General features: G+C 43.3%; 1 protein-coding gene across 5 annotated transcripts in view; it reads right to left on the reverse strand.

Moving 5' to 3' along the window:
- cables1 (Cdk5 and Abl enzyme substrate 1) overlaps positions 1-18,602 on the reverse strand; it is a 197,659-nt gene that overhangs the window by 106,247 nt on the left and 72,810 nt on the right. For 4 of the 5 annotated variants that reach the window (XM_041190410.1, XM_041190409.1, XM_041190408.1 and 1 more), the window contains 2 exons: positions 7,622-7,693; positions 6,809-6,901 (listed from right to left, as the gene is read on the reverse strand). In XM_041190410.1, the coding sequence (XP_041046344.1) occupies positions 6,809-6,901; positions 7,622-7,693 (165 nt within the window). Of the gene's footprint in view, positions 1-6,808; positions 6,902-7,621; positions 7,694-14,534; positions 14,579-18,602 lie in introns of those variants that run through there. The other variant, XM_041190411.1, reaches the window with a different exon arrangement.

The raw sequence follows: 18,602 nt of genomic DNA on the forward strand, positions 1-18,602 counted from the left end.
GACTGCATTTTCAAAATCCCAACTGTCTAGCCTCTGATTCTTCTGTAGCTACTGATTTGCTCAAACGCACTCTCATCTCCACCATTGATGCCTTAGACCCCAATAGAGCTATTATTCTCTCTCAACTGGGCTGTTCCCCCTCACCTTCACATCCTTACATCCATGGGATGCCGGCTTATAAGGAATTGGTTGAGCTATTCACTGCCAGATCTGATTGGACCACATGAACCACTACTGGAGCCTGCGCATGACTGTTAAAAGCATTCACTAATTCCAGAATCACCCTGGAATGCAAAGATAGCCCTGGCTTCTTTTCTCTATTGCAAACCATCTTGTTACACCCCTCCCTCTCTCCTCTTCTTCAGCCTCACCCCCAGCAATAATGTGAGGAGCTCACGAACTATTTTGTCACTAAGATCAAGGCTATCCAACTGGCTGCTTGTGTCACATCTGTCCGCTCCACTAGCCTGCCAGGCCACATTTCCTTTTAAGTTCCCTCTGCCTTAACCGTGAACTTGCATCTTTCTCTAATTTCAAGCCCATCCCCCTTCATGTCGTCTCTGAGCTTATTTTGTCCATAAGCCAACCTCCTGCTCCCTCGACACTATTCACACTTAACTGTTAACCACCCAATTTCCCCTCCTGGTTGGTCCTGTGTTAGCAGATGTTGTTAACAGTTCCTTCCCTTCAGGTGTTGTGCCTCTCTCCTTTAAATCTACCATCATCACCCCTTTCTCAAAAAAAAGTCTTTGACCTCCAGGCCCTTATGAACTACCACCCAACTCCAAACATCCTTTCCTCTCCAAAGTCCTTACATGTGCTGTCATCTCCCAAATCTGACCCCATCTTTTCTAGGGCTCCATGTCTGAATCCCTGCAGTCAGGTTTTCAGCCATGCCTCTGTGCTGAATTGACTCTTACCGAAATCACAAATGACATCCTATGTGACTGTCACAAATGTAAAGTGTTGCTCCTCATCCTTCTGGACCTGTCTGCAGTCTTTGACACAGCTGAAGTTCCTCAGGGCAGTGTCCTTGGCCCAAACATCTTCAGCTGCTTCATCAATGGCTTTCCTTTCATCAGAAGTGGGGATGTTCGCTGATGATTGCACAACGTTCAGCACAACTTGTGACTCCTCAGATACTGAAGCAGTCCATGTCCAAATGCAGCAAGACCTGAACAATAATCAGGCTCGGGCTGACAAATGGCAAGTAACATTTGCACCACACAAGTGTCAGGCAATGACTATCTCCAACAAGAGAGAATCCAACCATCGCCCTTTAATGGCAAAACCATCGCTGAATCTCCCAATACCAACACCTTAGGGGTTACCTCTGACTGGAAACTGAACCGGACCAGCCATATGAACACTGTGGCTACAAGAGCAGGTCAGAGGCTAGGAATCCTGCAACGAGTAACTCACCTCATGACTCCCCAAAGCCATCTACAAGGCATAAGTCAGGAATGTGATGGCATACTCCCAAGTTGCTTGGGTCAGTGCAGCTCCTACAACACTCAAGAAGCTGGACACCGTCCAGGACAAAGCAGCCTGCTTGATTGACATCACATCTACAAACATTCACTCCCTCCACCACCGACGCACAGTAGCAGCAGTGTGCACTATCTACAAGATGCACTACAGGAATTCACCAAGGCTCCTTCGACAGCACCTTCCAAACCCACGACCACTATCATCTAGAAGGACAAGGGCAGCAGGTAGATAAGAATACCACCATCTGGAAGTTCCCCTCCAAGTCGCTCACCATCCTGACTTGGAAATATATCGCCATTCCTTCACTGTTGCTGGGTCAAAATCCTGGAACTCTCTCCCTAATAGCACTGTGGGTATACCTACATCACATGGATTGCAGCAGTTCAAGAAGGCAGCTCACCATCACCTTCTCAAGGGCAACTAGGGATGGGCAATAAATGCTGGCCCAGCCAGCGAAACCCACATCCCGTGAATGAATTTTTTAAAAATGATGATGTCATCTTCCTCCAATGCCTTGCTACTGTCATCCAACAGAGTTGGACTGCTCTTGTCTAGTTCAATTCTTATGCATCTAATCACAGACCTTGAATCACTTGCAAAGGCTTCTCCTCTGGCTCCCTAACCATTGTTTCTGGTGTTCAGCAAGGATCTATCCTTGCCCCTCTCCTATTTCTCATTTACATGTTGCCCCTCGGCAACATAATTGGAAAACACAGTGTTAGTTTTCAATGTACGCTGATGACACCTGGTTCTACCTCACCATCACCTTTGCTAACTTATCAGACATTTTACCCAACATAATAGTGGAAGGGCAGAAATTTCCACCAATTAAAAACTAGGAAGAACGAAGGGATCGTTTTTGGTTCCTACTCCAAACTCTGTTCTCTAGCTACCAACACCATCCCTCACACTGGCAAATAACTGAGACTAAACCAGACTGTTCACAACCTTGGTGTCATATTTGACCCTTACCACATTTTTGCACCATCACCAAGATTGCTTATTTCCACCACCTTAACATTGCCAGGCTTCGTCCTTGTCTCAGCTTACCTACTGGTGAAACGCCCATTCATGCCTTTGATACCCCAAGAATTGACTATTTTAATATTCTCCTGCCTGCTCTCCCAAATTTTACCCCCCAGTAAACTTGAGATCATCCAAATCTCTGCTGGCCGTGTCCTAACTCACAACAAGTTCCATTCACCTATCAACCTGTGTTCGCTGACCGGCACTAGTTGATGGTCAAGCAAAACTTTGATTTTAAGATTTTAATTCTTGTTTTCAAATCCCTCCATTGCCTCACTCCTTCCTAACTCTAATCTCTTCCAGCACTGCAAACCTTTGAGGTACCTATGCTTACCTACTTCTGGCCTCTTGTGCATCCCCAATTTTAATTGCTTCACCAATGGTGCCCACACCTTCAGTTGCCTAGTGTCTAAGTTCTGTAACTCCCTCCCTACACCTCTTTGCCTCTCTAGCTTGCTTTCCTTCTTTAAGACGTTCTTCTTTGATCAAGCTTTTGGTCGGCTAACCTAATTCCGTCTGATATGGTCAGTGTCATATTTTAAAATGCACCTGTGATGTGCCCATGGATATTTTCTTACATTAACAGTGCTATATGGGTATAAGTTTTTGTTGCTCTAGCTTCCTCTGAATCTCATAAAATCATAGCATGGTTATAGCACAAGACGGCCAGTCGTGCTCCCAACCCCCTTTTCAAGATCAAATCAGCTAGTTCCACTCACTCACCCTTTCCCTGTAGCTGTGCAAACGTTCTAGCTTCAGCTGCTCATCCAATTCCCTTCTGAAAGCTACAAGCGAATCTACCTCTACTGCATTCTAGATCCTAACCATGCACCACGTAAACAAGATTTTTCTCATGTCACCCTCAGCGTCCTTTGGTTTTTGATCTTTCCACCAACGTGGATAGTTTCTCCCAATCTGTTCTGTCCAGGCTCATCATAATTTTGAATGCATCTTTCAAATCATCTCTTAATCTTCTCTTTTCCAACAAGAACTCCCCAGCTTCTCCAATCTATCCATTTAACTGAAGTTCTTCATCACTGGGACCATTTTCATGAATCTTTTCTGCACCCTCTCTCTCATGCCTTCATATTCTTCCTCAAATGTGGCGCCCCGAATTGGACCAATACTCCTGTTGAGGCCAAACCTGTCCTTTACACAGGTTAATCACAAATTCATTTCTTTTGCACGCTATGACCACTTCCAAGGGTTTGTGCATATTTCCCCCAATGTCCCTCTGCTCCTGCACCCTTTTTAGAATTGTAACCTTTATTTTATTCTCCTTCTTACCAAAATAAATCACTTCACACTAAGGCAGTCACCACGATCGAGGCCTGGAAAGGCCAGCAGGTCTGTTGGATCTCCCACCCCTCTCACTCTCTTGAAGATCTCTTCACCAAAATACCCAACACCTGCCTCTCTCCCAAATCCCTGGGAGAAACTGGTGTTTTTCCCCTGCATTGTATAGAAATTATATTATTTTGTTAATGCCGAATTCCATGCATCAATGGTCATGTTTGGGATATTTTTGGATGCTCTGCTCAATGCAAGTCATCATAAACTCTGGATCTTGGTGAAGACCCAGCACCTCTTTACACTCAATTGGTTTCTGGCTGCTCCATCATAACCCCTCTGGAGTACTGCAGTAGATTGTCATCGTCAGCATATGGGACTGGCAACTTCCAAGTGATGTCACATTCAGTGACACATTTCAGATTGAGAAATTATGCCATATAACCTCAGATTATTAAGAGTCACAACCAGCCTTTTTAAAAAATATCTATATGTTTTCAATCAGCAAACTAACATCTGCTATACACAAACAATTGACAGGAGAAGTGAGGTACTGTAAAATCATTCAACTTCATGGTTGTAAACAAATAAACAATTTAACAGTAAGTTCTTATTCCAGCACTCTTTGACAATCTATTTTATCCCTAAGCATATTTTTTTGGTTATTTGATGACAACAAAAAAAATGTACTGAAAGAAAGGGTTGATCAACCAAATGGGATGTTAAGATCTAATCTGGTCAACCAGAATTAGGGCCTTGATAGATAACTTGACCAGTGGCCAAGCACATCGATATTACAGTCACTGCGTTAGGAGCTACAGGCAGCATACCTGTGGATGTCCAAAGAAGAGAATTAAGGGACTGAGGATGGAAAGAAATTGAGAGATCGTTATGCAAAATCAAACATACAGGGCTAATCAAAATATATCCTCTCCAGGGTAGACTACATTTTTACACACGCGTCTGGTGAAGGAGTAGGGTTTGGAAGTCTGTTTCGTACCCCAACAAGAGACACAGTCAAATAAAACTTACTGGTGGCTAGTTTTTTGAACCGATTGTTAAAGGTCATAAATTATCAAAGAGGCCTTCCAGCAAAATTAAGCTTCCTCTTTCTGGAAATCCTCTTAATAACTTGCAATTATCCACAGGTCTGTTAAAAAAAAAGCTGTTGCTGATTAGCTTCTAGTCATGTAGCACTATTTGTAAGCCTGAAATATTTTACTGCAAGTGTCTCATCACATTGGATCATTGGGAATTTTTCCACATTAAATGTGGTACTTAATTGCAAGTTTTGATGATGATAATACAATTTTTAAACATAAGGCTGAGGGACAGATGGCAAGTAACCATAGGAAATAATAAATATTCCATCACCATACAACGTTCTAATACCCAACAGTGGTGGGTGTTAGTCATGTAAAGAAATAAAAAAGTAGGCATTTATATTCACAACCTCATGTTGTCTCAAAGCACTTACAGCCAATGAAGTACATTTGAGATGTAGTCATTGTGGAAACACAGGGAAATGCAGCAGCCAATTTGTACACAGCAAAGTCCCACCAACAATACCGACATAATGACCTGATTTGTTTTAGTGGTGTTGGTTGAGGGATAAACATTGTTTAGGACACCAGATCGCTCCTGCTCTTCTTCAAATAGTGTTTTGGACTTTTTTTACATCCACCTGAAAGAGCAGACATCTTAGTTCAACATCTGATAGTGCAGCACTCCTCAGAAGTACACTGAAGCGTCCAGCCAGATGAGATGCTCTGAAGTGGGACTCAAACCCATAATTTTCTGAGTTTGATGTAAGCCACGCTAACACACTGCTGCATGAGCTTGTTAAATCACTTGACCCAAGACGTTCCTGGCCCCACATATGCCACTACTATTGTACACTGCTAAATTTAAATGCTGAAGTGCCTTTATAATACAGCATCAAATTGGATACAGTCCTACAACAATAGATATTCTAATCTCTGGTAGCAGCTCTGATCCACAATGATTTGTGAATTGCTATGGTTGCTTGGAGACAAGATTGTTACTGTCAATTTAAGTTTATCTGTTAAACTCCAGTATAACACTAAACTAAAATGCCACGGATAGGCGTGTTCTCATAGGAACAGTAGGCCATTTAGTCCCTCCAGCCAAATCTACCAGTCAATGAGATCATGGCTGACTGTCACCTAACTTCATATACCTGCCTTTTCTCCATATTCTTAACGCCTTTGGCTAACAAAAATCTATCAATTTCCAATTCAAAATTAACAAATGATCTAACATCAATTGCCATGGGTAGAAGAGTGTTCAAACCTCTATAGCCCTTTTGTGTGTAGAAGTGCTTCCTAATTACACTCCTGAAAGGCCTAGCTTGAACTTTTAGACTGTACCTCCCATCTTAGACTCCCCAAACAGCAGAAATGATTTCTCTACCGTATTTGTTCCCCTTAATATCTTGAAAGCTTCAATCAAATTACCCTTTAATCTTCTAAATTCTAATAAATCCAAGCCTATTTCGCATAATCTCTCCTTGTAATTTAGCCCTTGGAGTCCAAATATCATGTTGGTAAATCAACATAGCACTCCCTCCAAGGCCTTCCTAAGGTGTGGTGCCGAGAACTGCACACAATATTCCAGGTGTAGTCTAATCAAGGCTTTATTTAAGCATGATTTCTACCAAGAGGGTTTTCTAGTCCTCTCAATATAAAGGCCAGCATTCCATTAGCCTTTTTATTATATTCTGTACCTGTTCATGACATTTTATTGAGCTCTGTACATGGATCCCCAAGTGTCTTTAGACCTCCAATGTTTTTAGCTTGTCCCCATTTAGATAGTGCTCTGATCTATCCCTTTTAGGGCCAAAGTGGGCGACCTCAGACTTGCCTACATTGAAATGCATTTACCACAGTTTTGACACTCAGTTAAAAAAAAGTCAACACTGAACACTGCCAGAACCAAATATTTGATGGGAGATTATTTTTAAAAACCATTTGCCTCATACCTGCCGTTTCTGGTGTCATGCTGTCGCATATTTTTGATAAAGTGAATTTTCTTAAAGCTCTTTGGTCTGGGTGAACCTGATAGAGTCCTACATCTGTAAGGCATTAAAAACAAAAATAATTAACACTTAATGAAAACAAGTTCCTTTCTCAAAATCTAGTGCCTGAAACAGACACTGACATAAAATACAATGGCAGTGCAATTTGGCTATAAAGGATACAGTCTGTCTCATTAGTGAGACTGAGAATGGCTTCCCTTGTGGACAATACCATGCGAGCCAGAAAAAGCTGGAAAAATTCAGGTCTGGCAGCATCTGTGGAGAGAGAAACAGATTTAACATTTCGAGTCTGTGACTCTCCTCCATCAGAGAAGAAGGGTCGTACAGACTCGAAATGTTAACTCTGTTTCTCTCTCCACAGAGGCTACCAGACTTGCTGAGTTTTTCCAACATTTTGTGTTTTAATTTCAGATTTCCAGCATCAACAGTATTTTTCTTTAACCATGTGAGCCAGGTTGAACATCAATACATTCTCGTTAATGTAGAATGCTCTTTGTTGCTAATTAATCCAGTAATGTTTTAGTCAAACACTAAGCAACCAATCTGGTGTAGTAGAACTGGGACTAACACATCACAAAACTTGACAAGACTGGATCCATCTAGAAAATTGCTATTTGACAAAGTAGAAAGGATCTTGCCATATAATCTATGCAAGAGTGGGGATTACTTGATGGGATGGTGCCAGTATTCTATTGACTGTAGATGCAAAAGCAAACTAACCACTGCTGTTACTGGCAGCATGGCTTATTTTCATACCTCCGCAATGGAGCATTTTCCTCAATATCTTCAAGAGTTTCTAATGAAGAACGCTGGGAAATCAGCCGGCGCCTGGAAGAATAAGAGGAACATGCGGTAAATCTTTACATTAGGCACACTCTCTGTCATCCATTCCTCTGGACAGCACCAAATCTCAATATTGCATAGTAACTGGAGATGAAAGGAATCTGGGTTAGCAGAACAATGAGGTTAAGCCAGTAGGAGTAGGGAGAGCAGAAAAATTCAGTCACCAGTGACACCTTTGCACCGGGTTCAAAAAATATTCTGACAATTGGAACTTCCCATTTTTTCACAAGATAAAGATACACGTGGATTCCATTGTTTTGATAGCGTCAGTCTGTTTAGCTTCTTGATGTAGGAGCCTAGGAAAGAATATGTGACATGCATGATAATTTTCAACTTTAGTTATCTCAGCAGAAGGAAGGTGTCTCACTTGTTACCTATCATCTGGACAGAATTGTGACAACAAATAAAGTGGAGGCCAAAAGTTGGGGACAGTGTTTAGTGATGCTCGGCTTGGGGAGGGTAGGCAATGCAGTTCGGCTGATGTGGACTAGTTAACCCCCCATACACCTTAACATATTGCAAATACCCTTAAATAGTATAAGCCTTGGTCAGGTGCCATTGTTTGATCATGCAGTTGCTGTTCTCATTGGTTTACTTGCCATTGTTCTTTATGATTAACTGTCCTTAAACAATACCATATTTTAATTATTCCCAGATAACAAGTTTAATCTGTAGAGCATTAATTTAAATAATTACAGAAATTAATTGGGGCAACGAATTGCTAAATTTTCCTCCATGTTCACAAATGACCTCATACATGAGTCTAGCAATTCTTTAAGATGAAGTTAAAAATTTTAGAACATTTATAAATTGATTTTTGAAAAGATCGACATAGGATTATCATATATTGTTATCTCCACGAGTACCTATTTCCATAAACTGTATCATATCCTGCAACACTTGAGAGTCTAAATTCCTCAGAGTTCTGCCGGGTTCCCACAGTAATACTAGCAGAGCTTAGAAAATTAGATTCAGCAGTACAGGATTTCTTTCATTTCTAGGAATTTCTGACTTGCTTTGCAAGGGGCAGAGTTTCATCTGCACTCCCAACACTAGGAATACTCCCAACACCAGGAATGCTCCACTCTACAAAATGTAGGCTGATATTCCAGTGCTGTACTGAGGGAGTGCTGTATGGTTGAGAAGCATCTTTCAGATGAGACTTTAAAATGAGGCTCCATCTGTTCTCCCAGGTAGGCATAACTACTGGCACTATTTCAAAGAAGATCAGGGAATTATCCCTGATGTCCAGTCTGCATTTATCACTCAATCAATTTAAAATAAACATTATCTGGTCATTACAAAATGCTGTTTGTGGGAGCTTGCTGTGCACACACTGGCTGCTGCTTTTCCTACGTTGTAACAGGGGCTACACTTCAAAAAAAGCATTTCATTGGCTGTCAAGTAATTTGCGGCACTCTGAGCTCAGGAAAGGCACTAAATAAATGCAAGTCTTTCGATCCCTCTTTCTTTCACCCCAGTGGCTTAGTTGGCACACAATGGTATATAAATTTGTCAGCACCCAGTTTCAAATGCCCCCCACAGATATCTGGAAAAAAAAATCACACAACACAATATCATGTTGTACATCTTTCAGGCGCAGGATGTTAGCCTTGGAAATTCACCCTCCTTGTGCCCAGTTTATGCCCTTAAAATTGGCTTCTTCTATTTTTAACTGAGACTGTTTCTTGGATCTTTAGGGTATCAAAAGTATTGCTCTTGGATTGGATGCCACAAAAAAAAAGAAACTGGCAAGTTGAATCCACCAAGCCCAGGCAAACTAGGTTCTGTTTGCACTTGTACTTTATACATGCTGGGTTTGTCCTGTTTAAGTTTTGTAAACTTGCTGCGTTGAAAATCTGGCTCATCGGTGAATAAATTCTAAATCATACAGCAAGATCCATTTGCATCCAAAGATTGACATATATGCAAAATAGCATTAATGTTGATTTAAATTGTGTGTGTGGGCTGCTGCAGCCAATTGTCTCGCACAGGTCAGGTACTCCTGCTTTAACTCATACCATGATTCAATTTAGATAAAAAGAATTTGCAGTCACTTGATTAGATAGGGGTCATTGTCTGAATTTGTGCTGCTGACTGTATTATCAAGTGAGGTTCGATTAGAAATTCAAATGCATGCTGCTCGTGAGTTTTCGGCATTTAAATTCAATGATCTGCAAATCATGAGCAACCAGCACCCAAATACTCAGTACGTGCTACCAGTAAATGAGGCTCACTGTCTGCAGCCGAATGGTGAAAATGTTTATAGAATTGCTTGAAGATATTCCCCTCCATTCCAGTATTCTGAGAGTCCCCCTCACCATAAAGCCAGGAGGCAGAGCAGCTTTTGCATAAAGCACAGAACCAAAACAAAGCAAAGCACCTGCAACTTCACCTACAGCATTTTAGAAACAATGGGCAGAATTTTGCCCTTGATGGGCGGGCGGGCCCCACTGGCTCGGCGGCGGGCAGGCAGCCGATCACCGCCACCGAAACGGGCCCCGCTGCCATTTTAAGTGGGCAGTCCAATTAAGGCCCATCCAGCGGGCTGCCCAACGGGAAACGCTATGCACTTCCTGTGCGGGTGGGGGGGAGGGGATTCCCCAAGTGCCAGAGTGTGCTCTTTCGCACATGCGCACGAAGGAGCGCACAAGTCCCTGAGGCTAAGTGCTGTCTCAGGGAGATCATTGACAGTGTTTTAAATATCAAAAATAAAATAATAAAAAAATAAACATGTCCCCCCTCATATGACAATGTCACACGAGATGGGTCATGTTAATAAATAGGACTAAAACTTTATTAAACTTTTTAAAAACAGACATGAATCCTCATCCCACCAGTGGATGAGGTTTCATGATTTTTCAGAAGCCCGCTGGAGCTCCTGGCCTGCCCACCAGCCTTAAGGTTGGACGGGCAGGGCCTTTAATTGTTTTAATGACCTTGTCAATGCCCTCAATTGGCCATTAACAGGTTGGCGGGTGAACAGCTGATTGAGCTGTCTGCCCGCCTTCCTGAAAATTTAAATGGGGCGGGATGACATCGGGGGCTCCCTCCCCAACGTCATCCCATGTCATTTTCGCATCGGTGAGCTGGCCCCGCCCCCAGAAAAATTCAGGCCAATGTATTAGTCCAAAGGAGAGAGGGACATTTCAACTGCTAAAGAGACATGGTGTCGTCATCATCAGCTGTCTCTCAATTCAATTATGATGTCTACTCAGGGTTGTGATCCTGCCATGGGTCTTCATGTTACATGAACAGGCCAATTCTTGATCCACAGATCTTTGGACACATGGGGCTGGATTTCCCATGTGTAGCAGGATCCAGAGTGCAGGGTTTGCTTCCTTTTCCTTCCTTCTCTGCTGCCTCATCATTAAGATGTAAGATGTTGGGACTCAAAGAGTGATGCAGCTTGATGGAAAAGTTGTCGCCATTCTGAACAGCTGGTAATAAGCTCCTCCCAATCATGAATGTCAATGCTGCCACACTTCAAGGAGAGTGTCACAGTGCCTTTGAAGTGTTTTCTTTGTCCTCCCCTGGAACGGTGGCCATTTGAGAGTTGAGAAAACAGGACCTGGCGGGGAGACTCTTTTTGGTCATTCAGGCACAATGCCTGGTCCACTGAAATTTATTTTGCAGGAGTTTTGCCTGTTTGTCGAGTTGCCTTCAAGACGGATAATAGCATTTGTTCAACAGTCCTTCCATTGAATCTGGAAGACGCAGCGGAGATATTGCTGATGGAATTTCTCTCTCACACTCTTATGTGTCACTGATACACCCCCTGGGTCTCACTACAGTACTGGAACGACAACTGCTCTGTACATTAGGACAACAACAGAAAATGCTGGAAAAGCTCAGCAGGTCTAGCAGCATCTGTGGAGAGAGAAACAGAGTTAACATTTCCAGTCCGAATGACCTGAAGCTCTGAAGAAGTCATACGGCCTCGAAACGTTAACTCTGTTTCTCTCTCCTCAGATGCTGCTAGGCCTGTTCAGTTTCTCCAGCATTTTCTGCTTTTGTTTCAGATTTCAAGCATCCGCAGTATTTTCCTTTTATCTTACTGTACACTAGGGCTTTCATTCACTTGTCTTTGTTGTCAAACACTCTCTGGCGTAGTTTGTAGAAGGCTGCGCTGGCGCAGCTGATCCAGATTTGGATCCCCTTGTCAATGATGGCCGCCAAGGTATGGGAAGCACTTAACATTTTCCAGAGTCTCTCCTTCAACATGTATGAGAGGTGGAAAACTTGGTTGACCAGATGTGGGTTGATATATGAATTTTATTTTGGCAACAGTCAAGGACAGGCTGAATTTCTTGTATGCAGATTGAAAATGACTTGCATATCTGGTGCAGAGTATGCAACGACACTGCAGTCATCCTCAAACTGTACAGAAGATCGCAGAATCACATAATTGCTTCATGACTCATTGGGGATAGTGCGCAGTAATATCAAGCCCCACTGTTCACCGAGTTGCAACAAACGTGAAAAGTTTGACCAAACCACCAGAATGCCCCAATTCTACTTAACTGCTTAATTTAGGTTAACAGAATACGAGCACCAGGTTTGTAAACTTAATAAGTAAATAACTGTTTATTGAACAAATTGTCTTTAACCAGTGGCAAAAGAAAGAGATATGAACTGCTAACTTCTAATATATAACTTAAACTCTATCCCCTTCTTAAATTCCTATACACACACATACACAAGACACACAAAACATGGGGCAAAATTTTCCCCCCGTTGCGGGGTGGGGAAACAGGCGTGGGTGGGCGGCCCTCTGATCGGCGCCCCCAATCAGGGGCGCACCACTATTTTTCATGGGCGGGCCAATTAAGGCCCACCCAGCGAGATGTCTGCACAGAAGCAATGTGTGCTCCTTGTGCGGGCGGGGGGCGGGTGGGGATGGCAAATGCGGAAGTGCGCTCCGTCGCGCATGCACGTGAAGGAGCACTGCCATCTTCCTAAGACTAAGTGCTGCCTCAGGGAGATCGGTTCCCAAAGGAAAAAAAGTTATTCTTTCGACAATTTAATTTACCATCCGTGTCCCCTCACATGACAACGTCACGAATTGGGACATGGATATAACTTTAAGTAAAAGCTAATCTTAATTTTTTAATTCAATCATGAAACTTCATCCCATCCATGGATGAGGTTTCATGCTTTTTCAGGTGGCTGCCAGCACTCCTGGCCTGCATGTCAACCTTAAGGTTGGACGGGCAGGTCCACTATATGCTTTAATTGCTTTTTGAAAGGCCGCAATAGGCTGTTGACAGGTCGGCGGGTGCACAGCTGACTTGGCTGCGCCCCCGCTGACCTGGAAATGCAAATGATGCGGGATGACGTCGGGAGTTCTGCCTGAAGTCATTCCGCGTCATTTTACGCATCAGCAAGCGGGTCCTGCCCCCGTTTGTTGACAGGAAAATTCTTGCCACTGATTTTAAGGGTGGGGTAAAACAGTTCAACAGCACCAATCCGGACTACTGGATTCGATGGATTGATTTTGATCGATGCCTTCCAAATTCCTTTCGGTTCATGTTAATGACACAAGGTGGTCTTCCCAGCACTTTTGGTATTTAGTTCACTGGTTGAGCACTTGTCTTTTAATGTCTCTAGCAGTGATTTTTCCTTTTTTCCTCTTGACAGGGGTTTCAGAGAGAACAGGTTATAGAGATAAGAGGAGAAAAAGCCAGCTAGCTATTTTTGTGGAATTACTGGAATCTTCCACACATTGGAGAAAGAGGTTTTACGTCTTATTCCTTTCAGGCTAGGAGCTATTCTGCTTTGTTCTCATATGAAACCTGGTCACCTGGTCAGGAGCTAATTAAAACGTTGTTGCCAGGCAGCCCTTAGTCCAGGACTCCTTTCCAGCACCATCCTATCTTTCATGGAACAATCCGTTCCAGGGCTGAAACACTGTATATTTCTCTCATCCTGTTCCAGCAGACATGCCTTTCAACCTGCAGCCATTGCAATTTTAACTAGCAGTCCAAAACAGAAAATAAAAAGATATGTTCCTTACAATTGTTACAACACTGGAGACAATTCAGCCCCTTTGCATCTGAGCAATTTACAATAGCGCCACTCCCCCACCCTGTACATTCTTCCTTTTCCTAGAACGATCCAATTCCCTCTTGCATGCCTCGATTGAACCTGCCTCCACCACACACTCAGGTGCTGCATTTCAGATCCTAACCGCTCCCTGTGTGAAAAAGCTTTTCCTCATGTCACCATTGCTCATGAATTTGTACGTTACTTTAACATATGTCTTCTGGAAGTCTATGTACACATCAACAGCATTACCCTCATCAACCCTCTGTTACCTAGTCAAAAAACTGGCAAATTAGTTGAACTTGATTTGCCTTGAACAAATCCGTGTTGGCTTTCCTTAATTAACCAGCATTTGCCCAAGTGACTATTAAATTTGTCCCAAATTATTGTTTCTAGAAGCTTCCCCACCACAGAGGTTAAACTGACTTGCCTGTAGTTGCTGGGCTTACCTTTACACCCTTCTTCTGAACAAGACTGTAACATGTGCAATTCTCCAGTCCTCTGAGTCTAAGAAAGATTGGAAACTTGTGGCCAGTGACTCCGAAATTTCCACTCTCACTTCCTTCAGTATTCCTGAACGTGTCTCATCCAGTTCCGGTACCTTATCAACTTTAACTACGGACAGCCTATCCAATACTACCTCCTTTGCAATTTTAAACTCTTCAAGTGTCTGAATTACCTCCTCTACTTTATCACGTATATCTATGGTGATCAGTTTAGTTTTGGCATGGAGGAGACCGAGGTCAAAGAGTTTTCCATCTAGGTGGCATTTAATACTCACAGTTGATCTTTGATGAGGTGAATAGCCATTATTAGGTAGACTATAAATAGTATGGGGACTACCACACAGCCTTGCTTGACCCCCAGTCCAAATTTTGAAGGCGGCTGTTTTAGATCTCCCACTCAAGACATTTGCAATCATAACATCATGAAGTAATCGCAGGGTTGTGAAGAAGCTCCTGGGACATCCAAATCTTTGGAGTACAATCAATAGACCCTTGCCATTTACTGAGGCAAATGCTGTGGTCAGGTCAGTGAAGAGTTCTGATGTTGTTGCCTGACAAATCCAAAAGAAAAATGTTGAGCACAAATGTCAACCCAAGTATGCAGTGCATCTGGAAGATCTACTATCACAATGTCTCTGGAGTTTTTTTGAAGCCACCAGGACCATCTATAGACCATAGTCAAACGGGCAAAATCCCTTTCATTCACAGGATGGTGTTTCTCTTCGTATAGGATGACAATGTCAACCATCAATACTGGAACGAAAATTTTGAAGAACTCCTGAACTATGAACCCACAGTGGCAGCTGATAATCTCCAGCCTTCCCTTCAGTACCTTGTGGTACAATCTATGGGTGAACCACCGTTGATGGGAAAGCTGCAACAAGTAAACGGATGAAAAACAACAAAGCCTGCGGCCCCGATGGTATTCCAGCAGAAGTCTACAAGGCTGGCAGCCTTTTGCTCATATCAAGACTTCATGCACTCATCCTAAGGATGTGGGTGGGAAAAGATCTCCCTCAGCACCCCCCGGACTTCAGGAATACAACTGTAATTATCAGCTAGAAGGGAGATAAATCATGCTGTGGAAACTATCAAAACTTTCTTCCTTGTGCATAGCAGGAAAAATCCTGAAACATATTCTCCTGAATCAAGGAGCTATTATGTCACAGATAGAGGCCATTCAGTCCATAACAAAAACAGAATTACCTGGAAAAACTCAGCAGGCCTGGCAGCATCGGCGGAGAAGAAAAGAGTTGACGTTTCGAGTCCTCATGACCCTTCGACAGAACTTGAGTTCGAGTCCAAGAAAGAGTTGAAATATAAGCTGGTTTAAGGTGTGTGTGTGGGGGGGCGGAGAGGTAGAGAGACAGAGAGGTGGAGGGGGGGGGTGTGGTTGTAGGGACAAACAAGCAGTGATAGTGATAGTGATAGCAGTGTTTGTCCCTACAACCACACCGCACCCCCCCCCACCTCTCTCTCTCTCTATCTCTCCGCCCCCCACACACACACCTTAAACCAGCTTATATTTCAACTCTTTCTTGGACTCGAACTCAAGTTCTGTCGAAGGGTCATGAGGACTCGAAACGTCAACTCTTTTCTTCTCCGCCGATGCTGCCAGACCTGCTGAGTTTTTCCAGGTAATTCTGTTTTTGTTTTGGATTTCCAGCATCCGCAGTTTTTTTGTTTTTATTAGCCATTCAGTCCACGTTCTCTGTTGAGCAATCAGTCCCATTCCCCTGCTCTCTCCATGAAGCCCTACAGATTTATTTCTCTCAAGTGCCCTTCCAATTTCCTTTTGAAACCATTCTTCATTTCCACTTCCACTACCCTCATAAGCAGGGAGTTCCAGGTCATTATCACTCGCTGTGTAAAAAAGGTTCTTCCTCCCGCTGTATCCCTTGTCCAAAAACCTTAAATCACATTTTCTGCTCTTCAATAAAAATGAAAGGATCAACTATTGACAATAAGTGCGGCAGTCATACTGTTGGTAATTTTCAGACAGTGGCATGATTTTGGCGCAAAGAGATAAACAATGACAGATGGAAGCATTTCTAAATATAAGCCTGAGAAAGCAAGGAAAAAGAGCTGCAGAATTTAACACTAAATATGTGAGGCAGGATTAGCTCAGTTGTCAGGTCTATTTATATATTAAGTGATTTACTTGGCGAGTCACACAAACATGAAGTGGCAACAAATTGCATTTACATAGTGATATGATCATTAGCTGAGGTTACCACTGGACAAGCCTGATCCCAGGGTGAAACCCAGCTTGATAGATTCTAACTTTTATTTGCTTGTTTAGATACAAGGAGAAGGACTACTGAACAGAGTCACATGAGTCCACTCATGAGCTTTTAACAAAAGCATGAACAGGAAAATATGAATTATATTACAATACTCCTTCACCCACAACTATAACTTTACAGATATATACAGCAGAACTGTACTTGAACATACATCCCCCACTCTACCATTACCATCAAGCTTGGGGATCAACCCTGGTTCAATGAACAGTACAGGAGGGCATGCCAGGTGCAGCACCAGGCATACCTAAAAATGAGGTGTGCACGTGGTGAAGCTATAACACAGGACTACTGGCATGCCAAACAGCAAGTGATAGACAGAGCTCAGCGATCCCACAAACAATGGATCAGGTCTAAGCTCTGCAGTCCTGCCACATCCGGTCGTGAATGGTGGTGGACATTTAAACAACTTGCTGGAGGAAGCGGCTCCACAAATATCCCCATCTTCAATGATGGGGGAGCCCAGCACATCAGTGCAAAAGATAAGGCTGAAGCATTTGCTACAATCTTCAGCTTGAAGTGCCGAGTGGATGATCCATCTCAGCTTCCTCCTGAGGTCCCCAGCATCACAGGTGCCAGTCTTCAGCCAATTCGATTCACTCAACATGATATCAAGAAACTGGGTACTGCAAAGGCTATTGTCCCTTACAATATTCCTGAATAGTACTGAAGACTTGTGCTCTAGAACTGCCACGCCCTTAGCCAAGCCGTTCCAGTACAGCTACAACACTGGCATCTACCCGACAATGTGGAAAATTGTGCAGGAACGTCTTATACACAAAAAGCAGGACAAATCCACCCCGGCCAATTACTGCCCCATTCGTCTACTCTCCATCATCAGTAAAGTAATGGAAGGGGTCATCAACAGTGCTATCAAGCAGCACCTGCTTAGCAATAACCTACTCACTGACACCCAGTTTGGGATCCGCCAGGGTCATTCAGCTTTTTTATAGCTGTAATTCAGTAATTTTATAGCTTGTAAAAAGGTCCATCCTTTATTTTAGCATTTCCAAAAAATGTTCTGATCTCATTACAGCCTTGTTCAAGCATGTGCAAATGTGCTGAACTTCCGAGGTGAGGTGAGAGTGACTGCCCTTGACATCAAGGCCATATTTGACCGAGGGTGGCATCAAGGACCCCAGCAAAACTGGAGTCAATGGGAATCAGGGGGAAACTCTCCACTGGCTGGAGTCATACCTAGCACAAAGGAAGATGGTTGTGGTTGCTGGAGGTCAGTCATCTCAGCTCCAGGACTTCACTGCAGGAGTTCCTCAGGGTAGTGTCCTCGGCCCAACCATCTTCAGCTGCTTCATCAATGACCTTCCTTCCATCATAAGGTCAGAAGTGGGGATGTTCACTGATGATTGCATAATGTTCAACATCATTCGCGGCTCCTCAGATACTGAAGCAGTCCATGTCCAAATGCAGCAAGACCTGGAAAATATCCAGGCCTGGGCTGGCAAGTAAAATTCACGCCACACAAATGTCAGACAATGACCATCTCCAAACAAGAAGGAATCTAACCATCGCCCCTTGATGCTCAATGGTATTACCATCAACGAATCCCCCACTATCAACATCCTAGGGATTATCATTGACCAGAAACTGAACTGGACTAGCCATATAAAAGTTGTGGCTACAAAAACAGGTCAGAGGCTAGGAATCCTGTGACGACTAACTCGCCTCATGGCTTCCCAAAGCCTGTCCATCATCTAGGAGGCACAAGTCAGGAAGGTGATGGAATATTCCCCTGCACTTGCCTGGATGAGTGCAGCTCCCACAACATGAGAAGCTTGACACCATCCAGGACAAAGCAGCCAGTTTGGTTGACACCACATCCACAAAACATTCACTCCCTCCACCACTGATGCACAGTAGCAGCAGTGTGTACCATCTATAAGATGCACTGCAGGAATTCACCAAGGCTCCTTAGATAGCACCTTCCAAATCCACAAACACTACCGTCTAGAAGGACAAGGGCAGCAGATAAATGGGAACACCACCACCTGGAAGTTCCCCTCCAAGTCCCACACCATCCTG

Source organism: Carcharodon carcharias, chromosome 6 (genome assembly GCF_017639515.1).
Source record: "Carcharodon carcharias isolate sCarCar2 chromosome 6, sCarCar2.pri, whole genome shotgun sequence".
Lineage (NCBI taxonomy): Eukaryota > Metazoa > Chordata > Chondrichthyes > Lamniformes > Lamnidae > Carcharodon > Carcharodon carcharias.